This window comes from Pongo pygmaeus, chromosome 23 (assembly GCF_028885625.2).
Source record: "Pongo pygmaeus isolate AG05252 chromosome 23, NHGRI_mPonPyg2-v2.0_pri, whole genome shotgun sequence".
NCBI classification, from domain to species: Eukaryota; Metazoa; Chordata; class Mammalia; order Primates; family Hominidae; genus Pongo; species Pongo pygmaeus.
In genome coordinates, this window is record NC_085931.1 from 47,246,299 (window position 1) to 47,262,374 (window position 16,076).

Here is a 16,076-nt window from a genome sequence, read left to right on the forward strand (position 1 = left end):
TTTGTCTTTCCTCAGATGGAAAAATTGGGCCCTGAATAACAGGTGTCAGCTTCAGGAAGGTTCAGAAGTAGGTATAAAAATGACAAACACAATCAAGCTCATAATATTTTCCTGCTGAAGTCAAGACAAATGTGTGTTTCATTTTGATGCACATATAACATTTAAGAGAACTGGACTCATTCACAGAGTTAACAGAGTAGTTTTTGGATTCAAATTTGAAATAGGTAATTGAGTAATTGATTTAGATGCAGGATTTCAGCTCGAACGCCTCTCTGCTAATAGGTACTGAGGGTGCTGCAAATAAGCTTTAGCCTAGGGAGAGGGAGAAGCCTCTAGCTCAGTGGATCCCAAACAGGAGAAATGAGGAGTGGAGAGTAGGGAGGGTGCTGTGAGCACCCACAGCACCAGGATCTCTGGAACATGCACCAACGGGCACTGCCAACCTCTATCCCCTTCCCTCCAGCAGCCAAGAGACAAAGGAGACTCTTGTCTGGAGTCATTGCGGTGCCAAAGCATGACCTTAAAAATGATAGCACCTTGGCTGGGCGTGGTGGCTCACGCCTGTAATCCCAGCTCTTTGGGAGGCCGAGGTGGGAGGATCACCTGAGGACCTGAGGTCAGGAGTTCAAGACCAGCCTGGCCAACATGGTGAAACCCTGTCTCTACTAAAAATACAAAAATTAGCCGGGTGTGGTGGCAGGCACCTGTAGTCCCAGCTACTTGGGAGGCTGAGGCAGAAGAATCGTTTGAACCCGGGCGGCAGAGGTTGCAGTGCTGAGAGCGCACCACTGCACTCCAGCCTGGGTGACAGAGCAAGACTCCGTCTCTAAATAAATACATAAATAAATAAATAAAATAATAGCACTTAGCTGCTGTGGAAAACTATATGGCGGTTCTTTGAAAACTTAAATATAGAATTACCATAGGATCCCTCAATTCCACTTCTGGGAATATACCCAACAGCATGAAAACAGGGACCTGACCAGATATTTGTACAGTCATGCTCATAGCAGCGTCGTTCACCATAACCAAATGGTGGAGGCAACCCAGGTGTCCACCGACAGATGAACGGATAAGCAAAATGGGATGTGTACACACAGGGAATATTATTCCACCTTAAAGAGGAAGGAAATTCGGACCCATGCTATAACAAGGATGAACCTTAAGGACATTCTGCTAAGTGAAATAAGCCCGTCACAAAACGACACATGCTGTATGATTCTGTTCATGTGAGGTTCTTACGGTGGTCAAATTTATAAAGATAGGGAGCAGAGTGGTGGTTGTCAAGGGCTAGGGGAGGGAGAATGAGTTCATGTTTACTGGGTACAAAGTGTCAGTTTTGCAAGAGAAGAGTTCTGTGGATGATGGTGGTTGTGCAACAATGTGAATGTAATTCCACGAAAGTGTACACTTAAAAATGGTTACAAAGGCAATTTTAGGTTATGAATATTTTACAATTAAAATCTTTAATTAAAGTCCTTTCAAAGCCCAACCTTTGCAGAAAAAAAATAATAGCACCTGAGCCCTTTTTGGTTTGCAAAACATTTTCACACACATAGTCATACATGCTTCAACAACGGCCCTGTGATAAAAACATTTATTAATTTGGCTTCCCAGAGGAGAAAACTAAGGTTCAAATGGGGTGAAATGGCCAGGTGTGGTGGCTCATGCCTGTAATCCGAGCATTTTGGGAAGCCGAGGCAGGTGGATCTCCTGAGGTCAGGAGTTCGAGACCAGCCTGGCCAACATGGCAAAACCCCATCTCAACTAAAAATAACAAAAATTAGCCAGGTGTGGTAGTGCATGCCTGTAGTCCCAGCTACTCAGAAGGCTGAGGCATGAGAATCACTTGAACCTGGCAGGCACAGGTTGCAGTGAGTCAAGATCGCACCACTGCACTCCAGCCTGGGTGACAGGGACTCTGTCTCAAAAAAAAAAAAAAAAAACAACAACAACAACAAAAAAAAACTCCAGGTGTGGTGGCTCACACCTGTAATCCCAACACTTTGGAGGTCAGGAGTTTCAGATCAGCCTGACCAACATGGTGAAACCCTGTCTCTACTAAAAATACAAAAAAATTAGTCAGGTGTGGTGGAGGGCACCTGTAATCCCAGCTACTTGGGAGGCTGAGGCAGAAGAATCACTTGAACCTGGGAGGCGGAGGTTGCAGTGAGCTGAGATTGCGCCACTGCATTCCAGCCTGGGTGACAGAGTGAGACTCCATCTCAGGGAAAAAAAAAAAGATTCTGACAAAATGCCGTGAAGATCATCTGTGGATCTTGTCTTGTTAAAGTGGAGTTGGATTCAGAGGGTTGGGGGTGGGGTCTGAAATAGTTTCTAAGCAGTTCTCACGTAGAGCCAACGCTGCTGGTGCAAGGACCACCATCCAGCAGCAAACATCCAGTGTACTTTACTTAACAGACAAGGATGCTAGCTGGGAAGGGAGTGACTTGCCCAGGGTGACAGGGCAGGGTGGCACATAGGAAGCTAACGGCCAGGGAATGTGCATGCAGCTGTTTTGCCAAAAATGGGTCACCTCCTTAAGCTGACCCAGATAGTGTCCACTTTTTTAAAATTTTTTATTTATTTTTTTTGAGACAGAGTCTCACTCTCGCCCAGGCTAGAGTGCAGTGGCACAATCTCGGCTCACTGCAACCTCTGCCTCCCAGGTTCAAGCGATTCTCCTGCCTCAGCCTCCTGAGTAGCTGGGATTACAGGCACACACCACCACGCCCGGCTAATTTTTTTTGTATTTTTAGTAGAGATGTTGGCCAGGCTGGTCTTGAACTCCTGACCTCAGGTGATCCACCTGCCTCAGCCTCCCAAAGTGCTGGGATTACAAGCGTGAGCCACCGTGCCCGGCCTTGAACCAAGGTTTCTAAGATGCTCTTAGCCTCCTTGGATCTGGCCTAGCCCACCTTTCCATCTTAGCTTTTCTGCACAACCGCCCACAGCTAGCCCAGCCTACGCCTCAGCCAATCTGGTTCCCGACGATGCAGAGCCGGCATTGGCTGCAGAAGCCAGGCCTAGTCCTGTCCAGGGCCCCCTGGCCGCAGACAAATGCTACAGACACGGCTCGTAGCACATGGTTCTCTTTATTGTGATGCTCAGTGGAAAACATCTGTAAACCAGCTTACTGTAGTGGTGACAGCTGCAACACATGCTAAGGCACTTTTATTATATAAAAAAGGGAGTAGGGTGGGAGATTCACTCACTCCTTTGTGACAGCAACTGGGACCTGAATTCAGAGCTTGTAGGCATACGCAGCTTTTATATCGCTTCATGATTTAAGAGTTTGTTTCCTTTAAAAAAAAAAAAAATGCCTTCTTGCCGTAAGTCTCAATGCAGCATATACAAAACAGTTAGGAATACAAGTAAATTCGGCAACCAGTGTAGACCAGTGAGGACGAGCTACTCTCTTCTAAACAAAGGCAGTGAGAAAGACTCCGAATTTTATCATTTATTACGAGAAAGGGGAAAAAAGAAAACCTTATTTTGCTTTCAAAAATACCTGTGCAGGTGGCAGATTTTTAAACTATACTGAGTCAACGGTGCAGGTAAACTACCCTCGGGCCCAGTCCTGGAGTAGACACAAGATCGCCTGGGAGGGCCGCTGGCCCCTCTAACGCTCTGGCTGTCAGACTTGGGACAAGTCCCTTAACCATTAAATATATTTGGTCCCCAAGAGTGTTGGGAGAAGCCACTGGAAGGCTGCTGGCCTTTCCAGCTTGACCCCGACAGCCTTGCTGTGGCAGAGGCAGGCTGTCCTCGGTAAAGGAGGGGAGGGGGCATTGCACTTGAGACATTTTAGAATCAGGAGGGAGACAGTGGACAGTGGCGCTGCCTGGGACAGGGTGGGGAGGAATCCACTCGTCCCCCCACCCCAGCCTTCTGTGCCCTGCACAGAGGTGGAGCCCCAGGGCCTTCTCCTTCCGGACCGCCCAGAGCATGGGAGTGGGAGGCCCGAGGGGCAGAGGTGTGTGAGGTCACCACGTGTGATTGCAAACAGCAAAGAAAGGAGGAGGAGTGGGGGCGCTGGTGGCAGAGGTCAGGGAGGCTGACGACTGCGGGGGGTCCGACTACCAAAAGGCCTCAGTCTGAAGAAAAATAGATTCATAGAAAACTCTGGCCCCTCCCCGGGGGCCTGCCCTCCTCGCCTCCACATCTTGTGCTTTTTGACAAGAGAGGGCTGAGAAGCCTGCTGGTCGCTCTCTGCCTGGGCCCGGGCCCTGTCTCTTTGGTATCAGATTCTGAGCGGGGGAGGGAGCTGGAAGAGGATGCAGCAGAGGAAGCCAAATGCCCTCAACAACACCTGGAGGGAAACGGGATGGGGGGATGGGGCGGAGGGCAGGAGGCACGTTCACAGCAGTCCCAAGAAGGTGGGGAGAGGCGTGCTGCGGGGTCTGGGAAGGGGAGGCTGTGGTGTCCGTCTGTCCATCCATCTCAGGCTGCAGGAGAAGAGGCTTATTCGGTAGGTTTGGCCTCAGCCCCATCCGCTTTGCCATCCACCTCTTCGTCGGAGCCATCCCCGGCGCCTTTCCGGGCCATTCGGCGGGGCACGACAAACGGGAGGTCCCCGCGCCTGGGGGCAGAGGCAGAGGCAGAGGGTCAGCGGGCCCAGCCAGGCCAGGGGTGGCCACAGCTCAGCACACACATGTCAAAGCGAATTCGAGAGGGAAACCAGGTGCCTGGCTGCTCCCACCAGGAAGAAGCAAGGCGGAGCCTTGGGAGCCACAGCTGAGCTAGACAGGACCACTCTCAGGAAAGCAGGCAAAGCTTCCCGCAAAATGTTTAGGTGTCAGTCATCTTCACACACAACAGCAGCACAAAAACAGCTCAGGCAAACAGGACCAATTACAACAGGAAAGGCACAAAAGTAAGTGTAAAATGCCATCCTCTGTTGCAACTCCTATAAAACCGGTGAAACCAAGACAGGTAAACAGGTGTGCCTGTTCACACAGAGTACAAAGACAGGCACCCTCTTTCTACTACATGGCAGAAAATTCATACACAATACTGACTACTTATGCTTAAAAAAAGAGCCCCATGAAGGCCTGGAGCGGTGGCTCACGCTTGTAATCTCAGCACTCTGGGAGGCCAAGGCGGGTGATCACCTGAGGTCAGGAGTTTGAGACCAGCCTGACCAATATGGTGAAACCCCGTTTCTACTAAAAATATAAAAATTAGCCGGGCATAGTGGTGCATGCCTGTAATCCCAGCTACTTCAGAGGCTGAGGGAGGAGAATCGCTTGAACCCGGGAGGCAGAGGCTGCACTGAGCCGAGATTGCACCATTGCACTCCAGTCTGGGCAACAAGAGCGAAACTCCGTCTCAGGAAAAAAAAAAAAAAAAGATCCCCACAAAAAACACGTCAGAAATGAGAATCTCAGAGAATAAGATACTCTGCTTCAAACATTCACTACTTCTTGAGTGTTAACACTCCCTGAGAAATGCAAAGGAGCCTTTTTAACCTCTGTAGGCATCATTCATGAGGCTCGTATTCGTTTTGCAGGTATTTAACTGAGGCACCTAAACATGTGCCAGGACTGGGCCAGGTGGCCTCAAGCAACTTCCAATTCAAAAGACAATAGACTTTTAGGACAGGCTGGGAATAAACTACCTAGAGTTTACCGTGTGTTCAAAACACTAAGCTAAAGCCTCAAAGGCAAGAAGCCAGAAGGGGCAGAGATTACTTTGTGCAGTCCTTTCTTGGTGACATTCGTGCCTTGCTTGTGGGCTCTGGTTGAGGAACAAGCTACCTTTTGAGAGAAGTGCCGAGGCAAAGGCGCGGGTGGGCAGGGTGGCTCACCTGAGCTTGTTCTTTAGGGAGCTGACTTCGCGGTTCATGGCATCGGCTGTCTCGGTGGCGTCCTCCAGCTCGCGCTGCAGTTTCCGGCGGGAGGCGTTGGCCCGCTGGGCCTCCTCTTCGGCCTCCTCCAGCTGCCGCTTGAGCTGCTTCAGGCGGGTGGATGCCTTGTCGGCCTGCAGAGATGGACGTGTGGCCCGTGGCCCCGGTTAGGGGCTCTGGGCGTGCAGCCAGCCAGCCCCACTGCCCTGCCTGTCACCCCATCTGCTGCCCAGCCCCGCTGCCCTTCTCACTGCCCCACCAGCGCCCACACCTGGTCCTTGTACTGCTCGGCGTTCCTCCGCTCGTCATCCACCTGCAGCAGCACATCCTTCAGCTTCTTCTCGGTCCGACGCACCTGTTTGCAGGCTGCCTGGCGCTCCCTGCATGACAGACAAGGTGGCTCAGAGGGAACACCCTCCTTCAGAGGGTCCGGCCAACAAGCCCTAACCTGGACCACCCATTCCCCGGGGCTCACTGGCATCTAGGGATCACCTAGGGAAGCCTTTGCTGGACACCTATGTGTGCCTGGCTTCTTACGACGGGCACTGCAAATAGCCCCATTTACAGATGAGGAAACGGGCTCAGGTAAGGGAAGAGCATCTATGTAACTGGAAAAGCGGTTTGGGGGCCTGGTGTAAAACCCATTCCCTCCAAGGAAGTCTCAGTCCTGGCTGAGCCCATAGAACAACTGCCCCAGTGGGCAGGACCCCCCCTCTACCTCCTGCTCTGATTCACCCTCAGACACAGCCACCAAAACTCCTGGCTTTAGAGGTGGAACAGAGAATCCTGTTCAAACCCCACAAGCTCCCCCAACCACCCAACCTGTGGAAGGGATGAGGGCCCCATCAGGAGGGAGGGAAACAGCCTCCAGGCTCAGGAGACAGAGAGCTGGTTGTGGCCCAGATTTGGGCAGGACTGCAGGGGGGCCAGAGTTTTTCCCAGGACAGCTGGGGTTGGGCGGGGCCGGGGGCACGTACTTGGTCTCGTTGTCCAGCTGTTCCTCCAGCTGTGCGATCTTGGCCTCGAGGGCGGTGATGGAGGCCTTGTACTTGGACTTGACAGTGCCCTCCATCTCCTGCAGCTTGACCTTGAGCTCCTTGTTCTGGCGTTCCAGCTGCTGTCGAGCGTTCTCGTTCTTCTGGGCGTGGCTGCGCTCCAGGTTCAGGTCGGTGTTGATCTGGTCAATCTGCAGAAGGAGGGCCAGTGACCTTGGGGAGGGCTGGGGCCCTGGCTGGAGGGCATGAGCAGGGCCGGAGGAAGGTGGCAGCAGGATCCCACCAAACCCCTGGGGTCCAGAGTCTTGGGTCTCCCAGAAAAGAGAAGATTAGAAACTTCTGAACACCCAATACAGAAGCCAGAGGGGGACCTTTCATGTCCAGGTGCCTGGACATTTTCCCCTAAGCGCCTGGGGAGCAGCTGGCACTTGGCCTGTGCTTCTGCCAGCTGGGTCCGAGGCCAGCTCTGCCGTGGTGGCTCCAGCCAGAGCCCAGGGTGGGAGGCCTGGCACCCACCTGCAGGTTGGCCTTCTTCAGCCGGTCGTTGATCAGCTCCGTGTTGCCCTGCTCCTCCTCCAGCTCCTCCTCCAGCTGGGCGATGCGGGCCTCCAGACGCCGCTTCTCCTCTAACGCCAGGGCTCTGCGGGGTGGGCAGGAGAAGTGAGGGGCCTACCCTGGGGACACACCTGGTCCCCCCCAACTCTGCCCCCTCACTCGGCTCACCCTTTGCCGCTGCTGTTGGCGATCTCATCAGCCAGCTCATCCCGCTCCTGCTGGGCCTGGCGCTTGGCACGCTCCGCGGCTGCCAGTTCCTGCCACAAAGACCCAGAGCGTGACCTGAAGGCAGCCACAGCCCCGCAAGACCATCCTTCCCAGCCCCAGGCACCCTCCCCTCAAGCCCTTCCCCAGGCCCACCAGAAACCCTCTAGCTCACAGGGCTGGTGCCCCCCTGAAGATATAGCTTAAGCACCGTAAGTTTATAAAACTCTTACATTTAAGTGCCAGGAATCAAGCCAGGTGCCAGGGTGTGGCGATAAGTAAGAAGTGTCCTGGCCTAACCCGGGAGACCACGTGGACAGAGCCACTCAGTGCGGCCCCTCCCTGTTCTGAGTGAGCCACAGCCTGGAGTCAGCTCTGGCTACACCCTGGACGCACTCGCAGCCAGCACATCACACTGCAGGGCACCCTCTAGACCTGGGAAACACTTCAGGACGGGCTCAGGTGCGACGGACAGGGCGGCCGAGGGGACGCTCAGACCCCTTCTCACCAGGCACCATTCACAGCAGGAGGTGGTGGCAGCCACAAAGCCTCATCTCATATGAGGGATGCCAGTTTCACACACACACACTCTGATCATACAAGGGAGCCCCGCTATGTAACGGAACCCTGGAGGGAATCCTTACGTAACTTGAGAGCCATCCCCAGACAATTCCTGGAGCCCAGTCGGACTCCAGCCCTGTCCTCAGCTGAAAGCCCCACGCTGCCATCTGCTGGCCGCAGGGCAGCGGTGCCGCTCTCCACTGCAGCCCCACCCACCTCCTGCAACTGGATCATCTCGGCCTCCATGCTCTTCAGCTTTTTCTCGTTCTCTTTGGCCTGGGCCAGGATCTCCTCGCGGGAGGCGCGGGTGTCATCCAGCTCGCGCATGCAGTCCTTCATCTGGGCCTGGGGTGGGGACAGAGGCTTGGCACCCCACCCAGCTCCTTGGCCCTCCACCCCAACCCTCGCAGGTCACCTCGCCAACAGGGCTCATGGCTGGTGCTCCACTCAATGCTGTATTTAACCAACTAACCGTGGTGACAGGGCAAAAAGGTAACTAAAGACAACCATCTGTGTATCCCACCCCATAACGCACACTTTGACGGTGTTCGTCACCATGGACGTGAGCCCAAGCTGAGCTTCATTTTCTACTTTCTGTCCCCTCCTGTGGGCCGGAAGCCAGTGCCCATGGTGCCACCCCTAATGCGCACCTGCCACTCAAAACCAGTGCCCAGCCTGCCAGGCCGTCCCCACCACAGGCAGGAAACACCTTTCCTTTTGTTAGTCTCCTGTTATTTGTTTTAACACTAAAGATCTTTGTCAAATAGCCTTTTTTTCCTTTTGCAGATAAATCCGAAATTGAGATTCCCCAAATCAAAGAGCATGACTGGCTATGTGCAGCCCGACCACACCAGTAAAAAAATGCCACCAGCAATCAGAGCATCTATGCCCACAACCTTGACCACAGCGAGGTTTTAAAGTTTTTGTGGGTTTTTTTTTACACTTAAAAATTTTTTTTTGGCCGGGCGCAGTGGCTCACACCTGTAATCCCAGCACTTTGGGAGGCCGAGGCGGGCGGATCACAAGGTCAGGAGATCGAAACCATCCTGGCTAACATGATGAAACCCCGTCTCTACTAAAATTACAAAAATTAGCCAGGCGTGGCGGCATGCGCCTGTAGTCCCAGCTGCTGGGGAGGCTGAGGCAGGAGAATGGTGTGAACCCAGGAGGCGGAGCTTGCAGTGAGCCGAGATCGCGCCACTGCACTCCAACCTGGGCAACAGAGCAAGACTCTGTCACAAAAAAAAAAAAAAAAAAAAATTTTTTTTAAACTAAGGTTATTCTTGTTACATGATATGGCGTATCAGAGCTGTTTTTACGTGTTAATTATTCTTTAATTATTAGTGAGGTGAAGATTTCCAAGTATGTGTCCCACACTCCGGGCTGCTTCTCCGAACCATCGCCCCAGAGCCCAGAAGGCTGGAGGGTGTCAGGACCCGGGTGATTCTGGAAGTCTGCATTAAGTGAGACCTTCTTGAACTCCACCCATGTCTAGGCTTGTACTTGTTTGCTTCTGTGTTTTATGTACTCAGTCATACACCGTTTTGCAAGTTTGCTGTTGGACTATCATGTTTCCACTCACCTCCGAGCCTCTGAGTCTCTGTCAGTGAGATGGGGCTGGAAGCACCCAGGACCTTCCCAGGAGGCGCCACCCTGCCAGGTTCCCGCCCCGGGCCGAGCCCTGGCACCTTCACATGTAGTTGGCTCAGTCGGGTGCCGCCCACCCTCACCTGGGCCCCGCCCACCCTCACCTGCAGCTTCCGCAGCTGTTTGATGGCTTCGTCCCGGTTCTTGTTGGCCGAGTCGATGTGCGCCTCCAGGTCCTTCAGGTCCATCTCCAGCTTCTTCCGGGCGGCCACTGCCATCGAGCGCTGCTTCCTCTCGTCCTCCAGCTCTGCCTCCATCTCCCGCACCTGGGGGAAGGAACATCAACAGCTTGGGAAGCTGGACCCACTCAGAGACCCTGCCCTAGCTCTGAACTCAGAAGCCTCAGGCCAGTTCTGCAGGATCCATGGGGCCTCAGGAAGCCAGTGGGGATTACTGATCATAAGAACTCTAAGAAGGTGAGTCACTGAACCCCGAGACAGGGGGCTAGAAAGAAGGGATATGGGAGGGGAGGTGTGGTCAAGGGGCCCTAACACAATCCAGGTGGAAGGAGAGAACAGAAGCCTGCGTGAAGCCAAGGCAGCCTTGAGCACCCACGGGGTAGCAGGAGGCCATGCACACCTGTCTGACCAGCTGCTTCTTCTTCTCCTCGCTCTGCTCGTCCCGGCCCTGCAGGTCCCGCTCGAACTGGGCCTTCATGGCCTGCAGGTTGACCTCCAACCGCAGCTTGGCGTCTTCGGTGGCCTGCAGCTCGTCCTCCAGCTCTTCCAGCTGTGTCTTCATCTCCTCCACCTGCTGCTCCAGGGCCCGCTTGGACTTCTCCAGCTCGTGGACCTGAGCCCCAGAGAGCCCAAGTCAGGAGCAAGGGACTGGCAGGTACCTGGGTCTGCGAGACCCGGAGTCCGTGCACACACCGACCCTCTGTGATGACCCCGCTCGGGTCCCTCCCAAGACCTGGCTGCCAGGCCCAGCACTCACGCTCTTGCCCACGTCGTCCTTGGAGCTCATGAGGTCCTCCATCTCCGTGCGGAACTGCTTGTTGAGCCGCTCCAGCTCCGCCTTCTGCTCCATGGCTTCCTCCAGGGCCCGGGCCAGTGACAGCGCCTTAGTCTCCTTCTCTCTGGCCTCCGCCTCAGCCCGGTCGCGCTCCTCTGCGTACTTGGCAGAGATGGTCTTCTCCTCCGCCAGGAGCTGGGAAAGAGGTGGGCACCATGAGGCTCAGAGCTACGGCCCCCAGCAGGGCAGAGCAGCTGGGCCTAAGCTCCCTGGGGAACGAGGAGCCCAGAGGCCATGGCAGAGAGGAGCAGGCCTAGGAAGCACAGGCCCAGGGCTGTGCCCGGGACAATACACACAGTCCCGTGCATCCTCATGATGGGATGACTGCCGACTGGGGCAGGCACCACTGTGAACACCATGTTGTAACGTCTGTTTAATTTTCATCACTTACTAATCGCAACCCTTTATGGCACGCTGCCCCTTCCATGAGAGCCCTCCAAACCTGTAAGAGCTTTGGTTCTCCTGAACCAAAGTTGGCATTTGGTTGGCATTTTTCACGAAGTGAATACCAAGCTGGCTGCCAGGAAGCCTGAACCCCATTTGTGGTCTCCTCTAACGACAGCTTCTGTCCCCTGGCATCTGTTCTCTGTGCGCACCCACCTGGCTCTATCCTATTTCCCCACCTTCCCTTCCTTTTGGCCCAAACCTTAATTATCCCATGGGTTGCTGACCATTTCCTAAAGGGCCAGATAGTGCATTCTTTAGAGTATGCAGGCCCTACAGTCTCTGCAGCAATGGCTCAACCCCACTACCACAGCACAAAGCAACCAGAGACAACACGAGAACGACGGAGCGTGGCTGTGTTCAGTCTATCTTTCCCTACAAAATGCAGGGGGCCAGATCCGGCTGCCGCAGTTGGCTGCCCGATGTCTTCTACTGTTCTATCCCGTCCCCGAGTCCGCATCCCCCTCAGCTGCCCTCAGATCTTTTGGAATAAGGAAGTAATGTGAATGCATAAATAAATCGTTTAAAAGACAGTCAAACCAGTTCATTAGAGAAAATCTGAAAAATGTAAAAAATCAGAAAGGAAAAGTCACTCCTCAACCCATCGCATGAAGACTCCCTCTTCCACTGGCCTTCTCCCCGGGACCCTCGACAAGCCAGAGACTGGGGGGCCTCTAAGCGCTGGCCCCGCACGGCCCCTCCTGGGTGAGACCCTGAGGGAGCCCAGGCTTTCTCTGACGGGCCCTTCGCCTTGGACTCAGTGCTTGAAGGAGAGGAAATGCAAAGGATGGGGCCAACGGCCACACACCTGGTCAAACTTCTTCTGCTTCTTCTCCAGGTTGCACACGCTCTGGCGCTGGTGGTCCAGGTCCACCAGCAGGTCATCCAGCTCCTGCTGCAGCCGCGTCTTGGTCTTCTCCAGCTTGTCGTAGGCGGCCACCTTCTCCTCATGCCGCTGGCTCAGGCCCTCCAGGTCCTTCTGGAGCTTCCTCTTCACCTCCTCAGCGGTTTCCAGGCATCCCACACTGTCCTCCATCTTCTTCTTCATGTCGGCCACCTGGGCAGGAGCAAGGAGTAAGCAGATGCCCGAGATGGCACCTGCTCAGGTGGCACACCCGTCCTTGGGGCAGCTGGGAGCCTGCCTGCCACACCGTGGAAGGGGCACCGGGGATCTGCCCAGTTATGAAACCGCCTCCCCCAGTCACTTCCCTCTTCATGGGGACAAGACAAATGGAGCTTCTGCAAAGGGGCATCCGTCTACTGTGTGAAGCCCAGGGGAGGCTGACACCCAGGCCCGCCGCGGGGGCTCCCAGCCCTCATCCACACCAAGCCTCTCGCCCTACGGAGACCGCTCCCAGAGAGCAGGGCCAGTGCCCTGTGGGGGTGTCCACAAGGTCCCCATCACCCAGCCCCATCCTTGCACTTGGAGATAAACCTGCAATCAGGCACACTCGCGGGCTACTCCTGCCCTGACTGTGGAATGGACTCCCAGCCCAACCCGAGGTGGTTCAGGCCTTCTGGCCTGGCACATGGAGGCCCAAGATAGGATCTAGAGCAGGAGCTCTGAATACATATTAGGCTATGGACCTCTTGGCAGTCTAGAGAGGCCTAAGGACTCCTTCTCATGACAATGTTTTAACAGGCATGAAATAAACATAAGGGATCACCAGGCCAACCAGTACAGAAAAATGCATTTGTCACACATTCTAAAAAACCGTGGCTCAGGAAGCCACGTGCTGCAAGGTAGCACATCAGATAGCAAACTCAGCGCAGGCCTGGGACCCACGAGGCCAAGGAACTCGGCCGCGACCTAGACAGGGTAACTGGCCATTTCTACAGATGACGAGGGTGCAGGTACTGCCACCACCATGGCTTGCTGCCTACATTCATAATGGAAGCAATGCTGAATTTCAGCTAAAGACTGGTGGAAATACAGGTGTAAAATAGTGAAAGCAGTGGTGTCCCCCATCTAAGTCCACAGATCCCTGGATTCCTCTCCTTGAGAGCACTGATGTGGGAGAGCACGGTGGGCTTCCCTGGGGGAGAGCAGCAATGGGCCGGCCCAGCGGGCAGGGCTGTCCTGCAGTGCCCAGGCCAATGCCCGGCCAGCAGCTCCCCAGCCTGCAGAGTCCGGCCGGTTCCCCAGACCTCCAGACCTGGGCATGGAGGGTGGCGATCTGCTTCTCCAGGTTGTGCTTGGCCTCCTCCTCCTCCTCCAGCTGCTCCCGGAAGGAATTCTTCTCATCCTCCACCTGCTTGAGCTTGGTACTCAGGCTCAGCTTCTGCCGGTTCTCCTCCTGCAGCAGCTCCTACTCGCAGGTTGAGAGGGGTGCGGGTGCTCAGGAGGGTGGTGTCCAAAACCCAGGAACCCCACACCCTTGAGGAGAGGGAGGAGCTGGTCCTGCTGATTTAGGGGATGGCCACGTAAAGACCTGGTGGGAGCTGGGAGGACGCAGAGACCCACCCACAGGATGAAGGAGATGGAGGAGAGGATGGGCAATCCGATGGGCTCTGAAGCTAATGTCGCGTGGACACAGGGGCCTTCCTGGGGGAGTCCACCTTCTGGGAACCTGGTGCCACCCTTACCTGAGTGTCCTGCAGCTGGGACTCCAGCGCGGAGAAGTCCTTGGTGAGCTTGCTGGACTTGCTGTCAGACTGGCTGAGAAGCCCGGTCACGTTGTCCAGCTCCACCTGCACCGGGCGGGGAGACACAAAGGACCATGGACCCAGCCCCACTGCTCCTGCCCCACCTCAGCTCCTTTAGGTAAAGCTGGACCCGAGTCACAAGCTGAACCGTGAGGGTCTGAGGAACCAGCATGTGAGACAGCACACGTGCACCCGGGGACCTGGGCCACAACTGCTGCTGGGGCCCACTGCCCACGCCGGGGTCCCGGCGGAGGCCTCACCTGCAGCTTGGTGACCTTGTCGGCCAGCTCTGTGCGCACGCGCTCTCCCTCGTTGAACTTGACCTGCAGCTCCTGCAGCTGTGCCTCCACTTTCTTGCGCTTGTGCTCCGAGTCCCCTTTGCCCTGCAGCAGCACCTTCACCTCGTTGGCCAGCTCCCCCCGCTCATTCTCCAGGGTCTGCTTTGCCTTCTCGAGGTTTGCTTTCACCTAGTGGGAAAGAAAGCAAAGACGTGCGTGGGGGCCTCCTGACACAAGGCTGGCTGGTCTATCATCACTGGACTCTAGATCCAGACATCACTGCTTCTGCAGCCCTGACGACGGTGTGCCTGAGTCCTGGACTCAGACGACTCAGGCCTCATCTGTCCTGTCCTCTTCTCTCTTAGCTGGTGGGTGACACTTGGCTCCTGTCTTCACTGCTTAGGACATCTCATAGCTTCCCCATCTCTAAATTAATACCTGCCCAGCCTTCTGCCCTGGGTAGAGGCCAGGTTCTAGGGCATGGCATTGGTGTTGCAGATGTTAGCAATATTTATAATGCAATGAGGGGAACTATAATTGTTTGTAGTTAGACTTCCAATAAAGCCTGTTTGAAGTCTGATGTTCAAAGTAACGATGTAATGTTTTCACCCTCAAATAACCACATGAGACAGACATACCATAATCCTCCCTTATGAACAGGGAAACTGAGGCATGAGTCACAAAGCCCCTAAGAGGGGGAGCCTGGCCTCAGAACCAGGCAGTTGGGTAGGACCCTGCAACTGCTCTGCAGGACTGGTTTGGATTCTGTGGGCCCAGCACAGGGAACCCTGCCCTCCCACTGCGGTCTCAGGGAGGCTCCGCACCCGCTTCGTCTGCTCCAGCTGTTCCGCCAGCTCCTCCACGGCCTGTGAGTGCTTCTGCCTCATCTCCTGGATCTGGGCCTCGTGGGTCTTGGCCTCCTCCTCCAGGGTCTTCTTCAGGATGTTCACCTCCTGCTCACGTTTCGACCTGGAGAGAGAAATCCCCTGAGTGGAGGCTGGGGGTGCTGGAGCGAGGCTGTCCCTAGGGCTCTTCCCTGACCAAAGAGAGGCCTGGCCAGGGCACAGGCACTCCAGGCAGCTTTTCTACCCACCGGCCCCTCCTAGCCATCTAGCCCACGGCCCAGGCTCAAAGACGCGCCGTGAGAGGCTTCTGTAGCCTTTCAGCTTTAAAGCCCAGCCTTGCCTCACCCGCAACTTTGAGCCAGGTTCTTCAACAGGCTTTCTACTCTGTAGAGAGAAACTGCTGAGGAACCAGCAGCTTCCATGCCTGCTGGTGCATAACAGGGCTATGGCATGTGTGTGTGCAGAGGCCCGGGGTCCATGTCTCCAAGCCGAGGCCCCCCTGCCTGCCCTCCCCAACCCCAGGGACTTGGTCCCAGGGCACACCTGAGCTCCTGCTGGGCAGCTGTGGAATCCAGCGTGTCCTCCAACTCTGTTTTCAGCGCCTCTAGCTCTTCCCCAAGGTCCCGTTTCTGCTTCTCAGCTTTATTCCTGGAAGCACGCTCAGACTCCAGGTCTTCCTGGAGTTCAGAGATCTGAGATTCCAGCTCCCGGATCTTCTTGAGGGCCATGTTCTTCTGGGCAGCTTCCTCTTCCACTCTGCCAAAGCGACCAGCAACATCAGTATAAGGAGAGTTTCACCTCCAAGGAGCAGAGTTTGCAGGACAGGCCTGAGAGAGGTGCAGCAGCCAAAGCTGCCTCCTGTGGTCACAATCATGGCACTTAGGATGGCTCTCAGCAGAAACAACATCTGAGACAACCAGATTGAAGGGCAACACCCCTCTGAGAAGTAGAAAACCTCACAGAGGAATCGTTTCAATTTCCAAAGTAAGATTCACTGCTTCAAATATTTTTAAAAGTCAAATGATTTGTTAAATGGGAA

At 54.9% G+C, this 16,076-nt stretch overlaps 1 protein-coding gene across 1 annotated transcript in view; it reads right to left on the bottom strand.

Annotated features, from left to right (window-relative positions):
- Nucleotides 1-3,079: 3,079 nt before the first annotated feature.
- Nucleotides 3,080-16,076, bottom strand: part of MYH9 (myosin heavy chain 9) — a 105,900-nt gene continuing 92,903 nt past the window's right edge. The window contains exons 26-41 of the mRNA XM_054469417.2: nt 15,581-15,793; nt 15,017-15,161; nt 14,175-14,381; nt 13,855-13,959; nt 13,425-13,577; nt 12,077-12,325; nt 10,747-10,959; nt 10,390-10,602; nt 9,915-10,076; nt 8,380-8,508; nt 7,567-7,655; nt 7,360-7,483; nt 6,826-7,034; nt 6,120-6,228; nt 5,810-5,982; nt 3,080-4,582 (exon numbers count right to left, since the gene is read on the bottom strand). Of these exons, the coding sequence (XP_054325392.1) occupies nt 4,465-4,582; nt 5,810-5,982; nt 6,120-6,228; nt 6,826-7,034; nt 7,360-7,483; nt 7,567-7,655; nt 8,380-8,508; nt 9,915-10,076; nt 10,390-10,602; nt 10,747-10,959; nt 12,077-12,325; nt 13,425-13,577; nt 13,855-13,959; nt 14,175-14,381; nt 15,017-15,161; nt 15,581-15,793 (2,611 nt within the window). The 3' untranslated portion in view covers nt 3,080-4,464. The remainder of the gene's footprint in view (nt 4,583-5,809; nt 5,983-6,119; nt 6,229-6,825; nt 7,035-7,359; nt 7,484-7,566; nt 7,656-8,379; nt 8,509-9,914; nt 10,077-10,389; nt 10,603-10,746; nt 10,960-12,076; nt 12,326-13,424; nt 13,578-13,854; nt 13,960-14,174; nt 14,382-15,016; nt 15,162-15,580; nt 15,794-16,076) is intronic.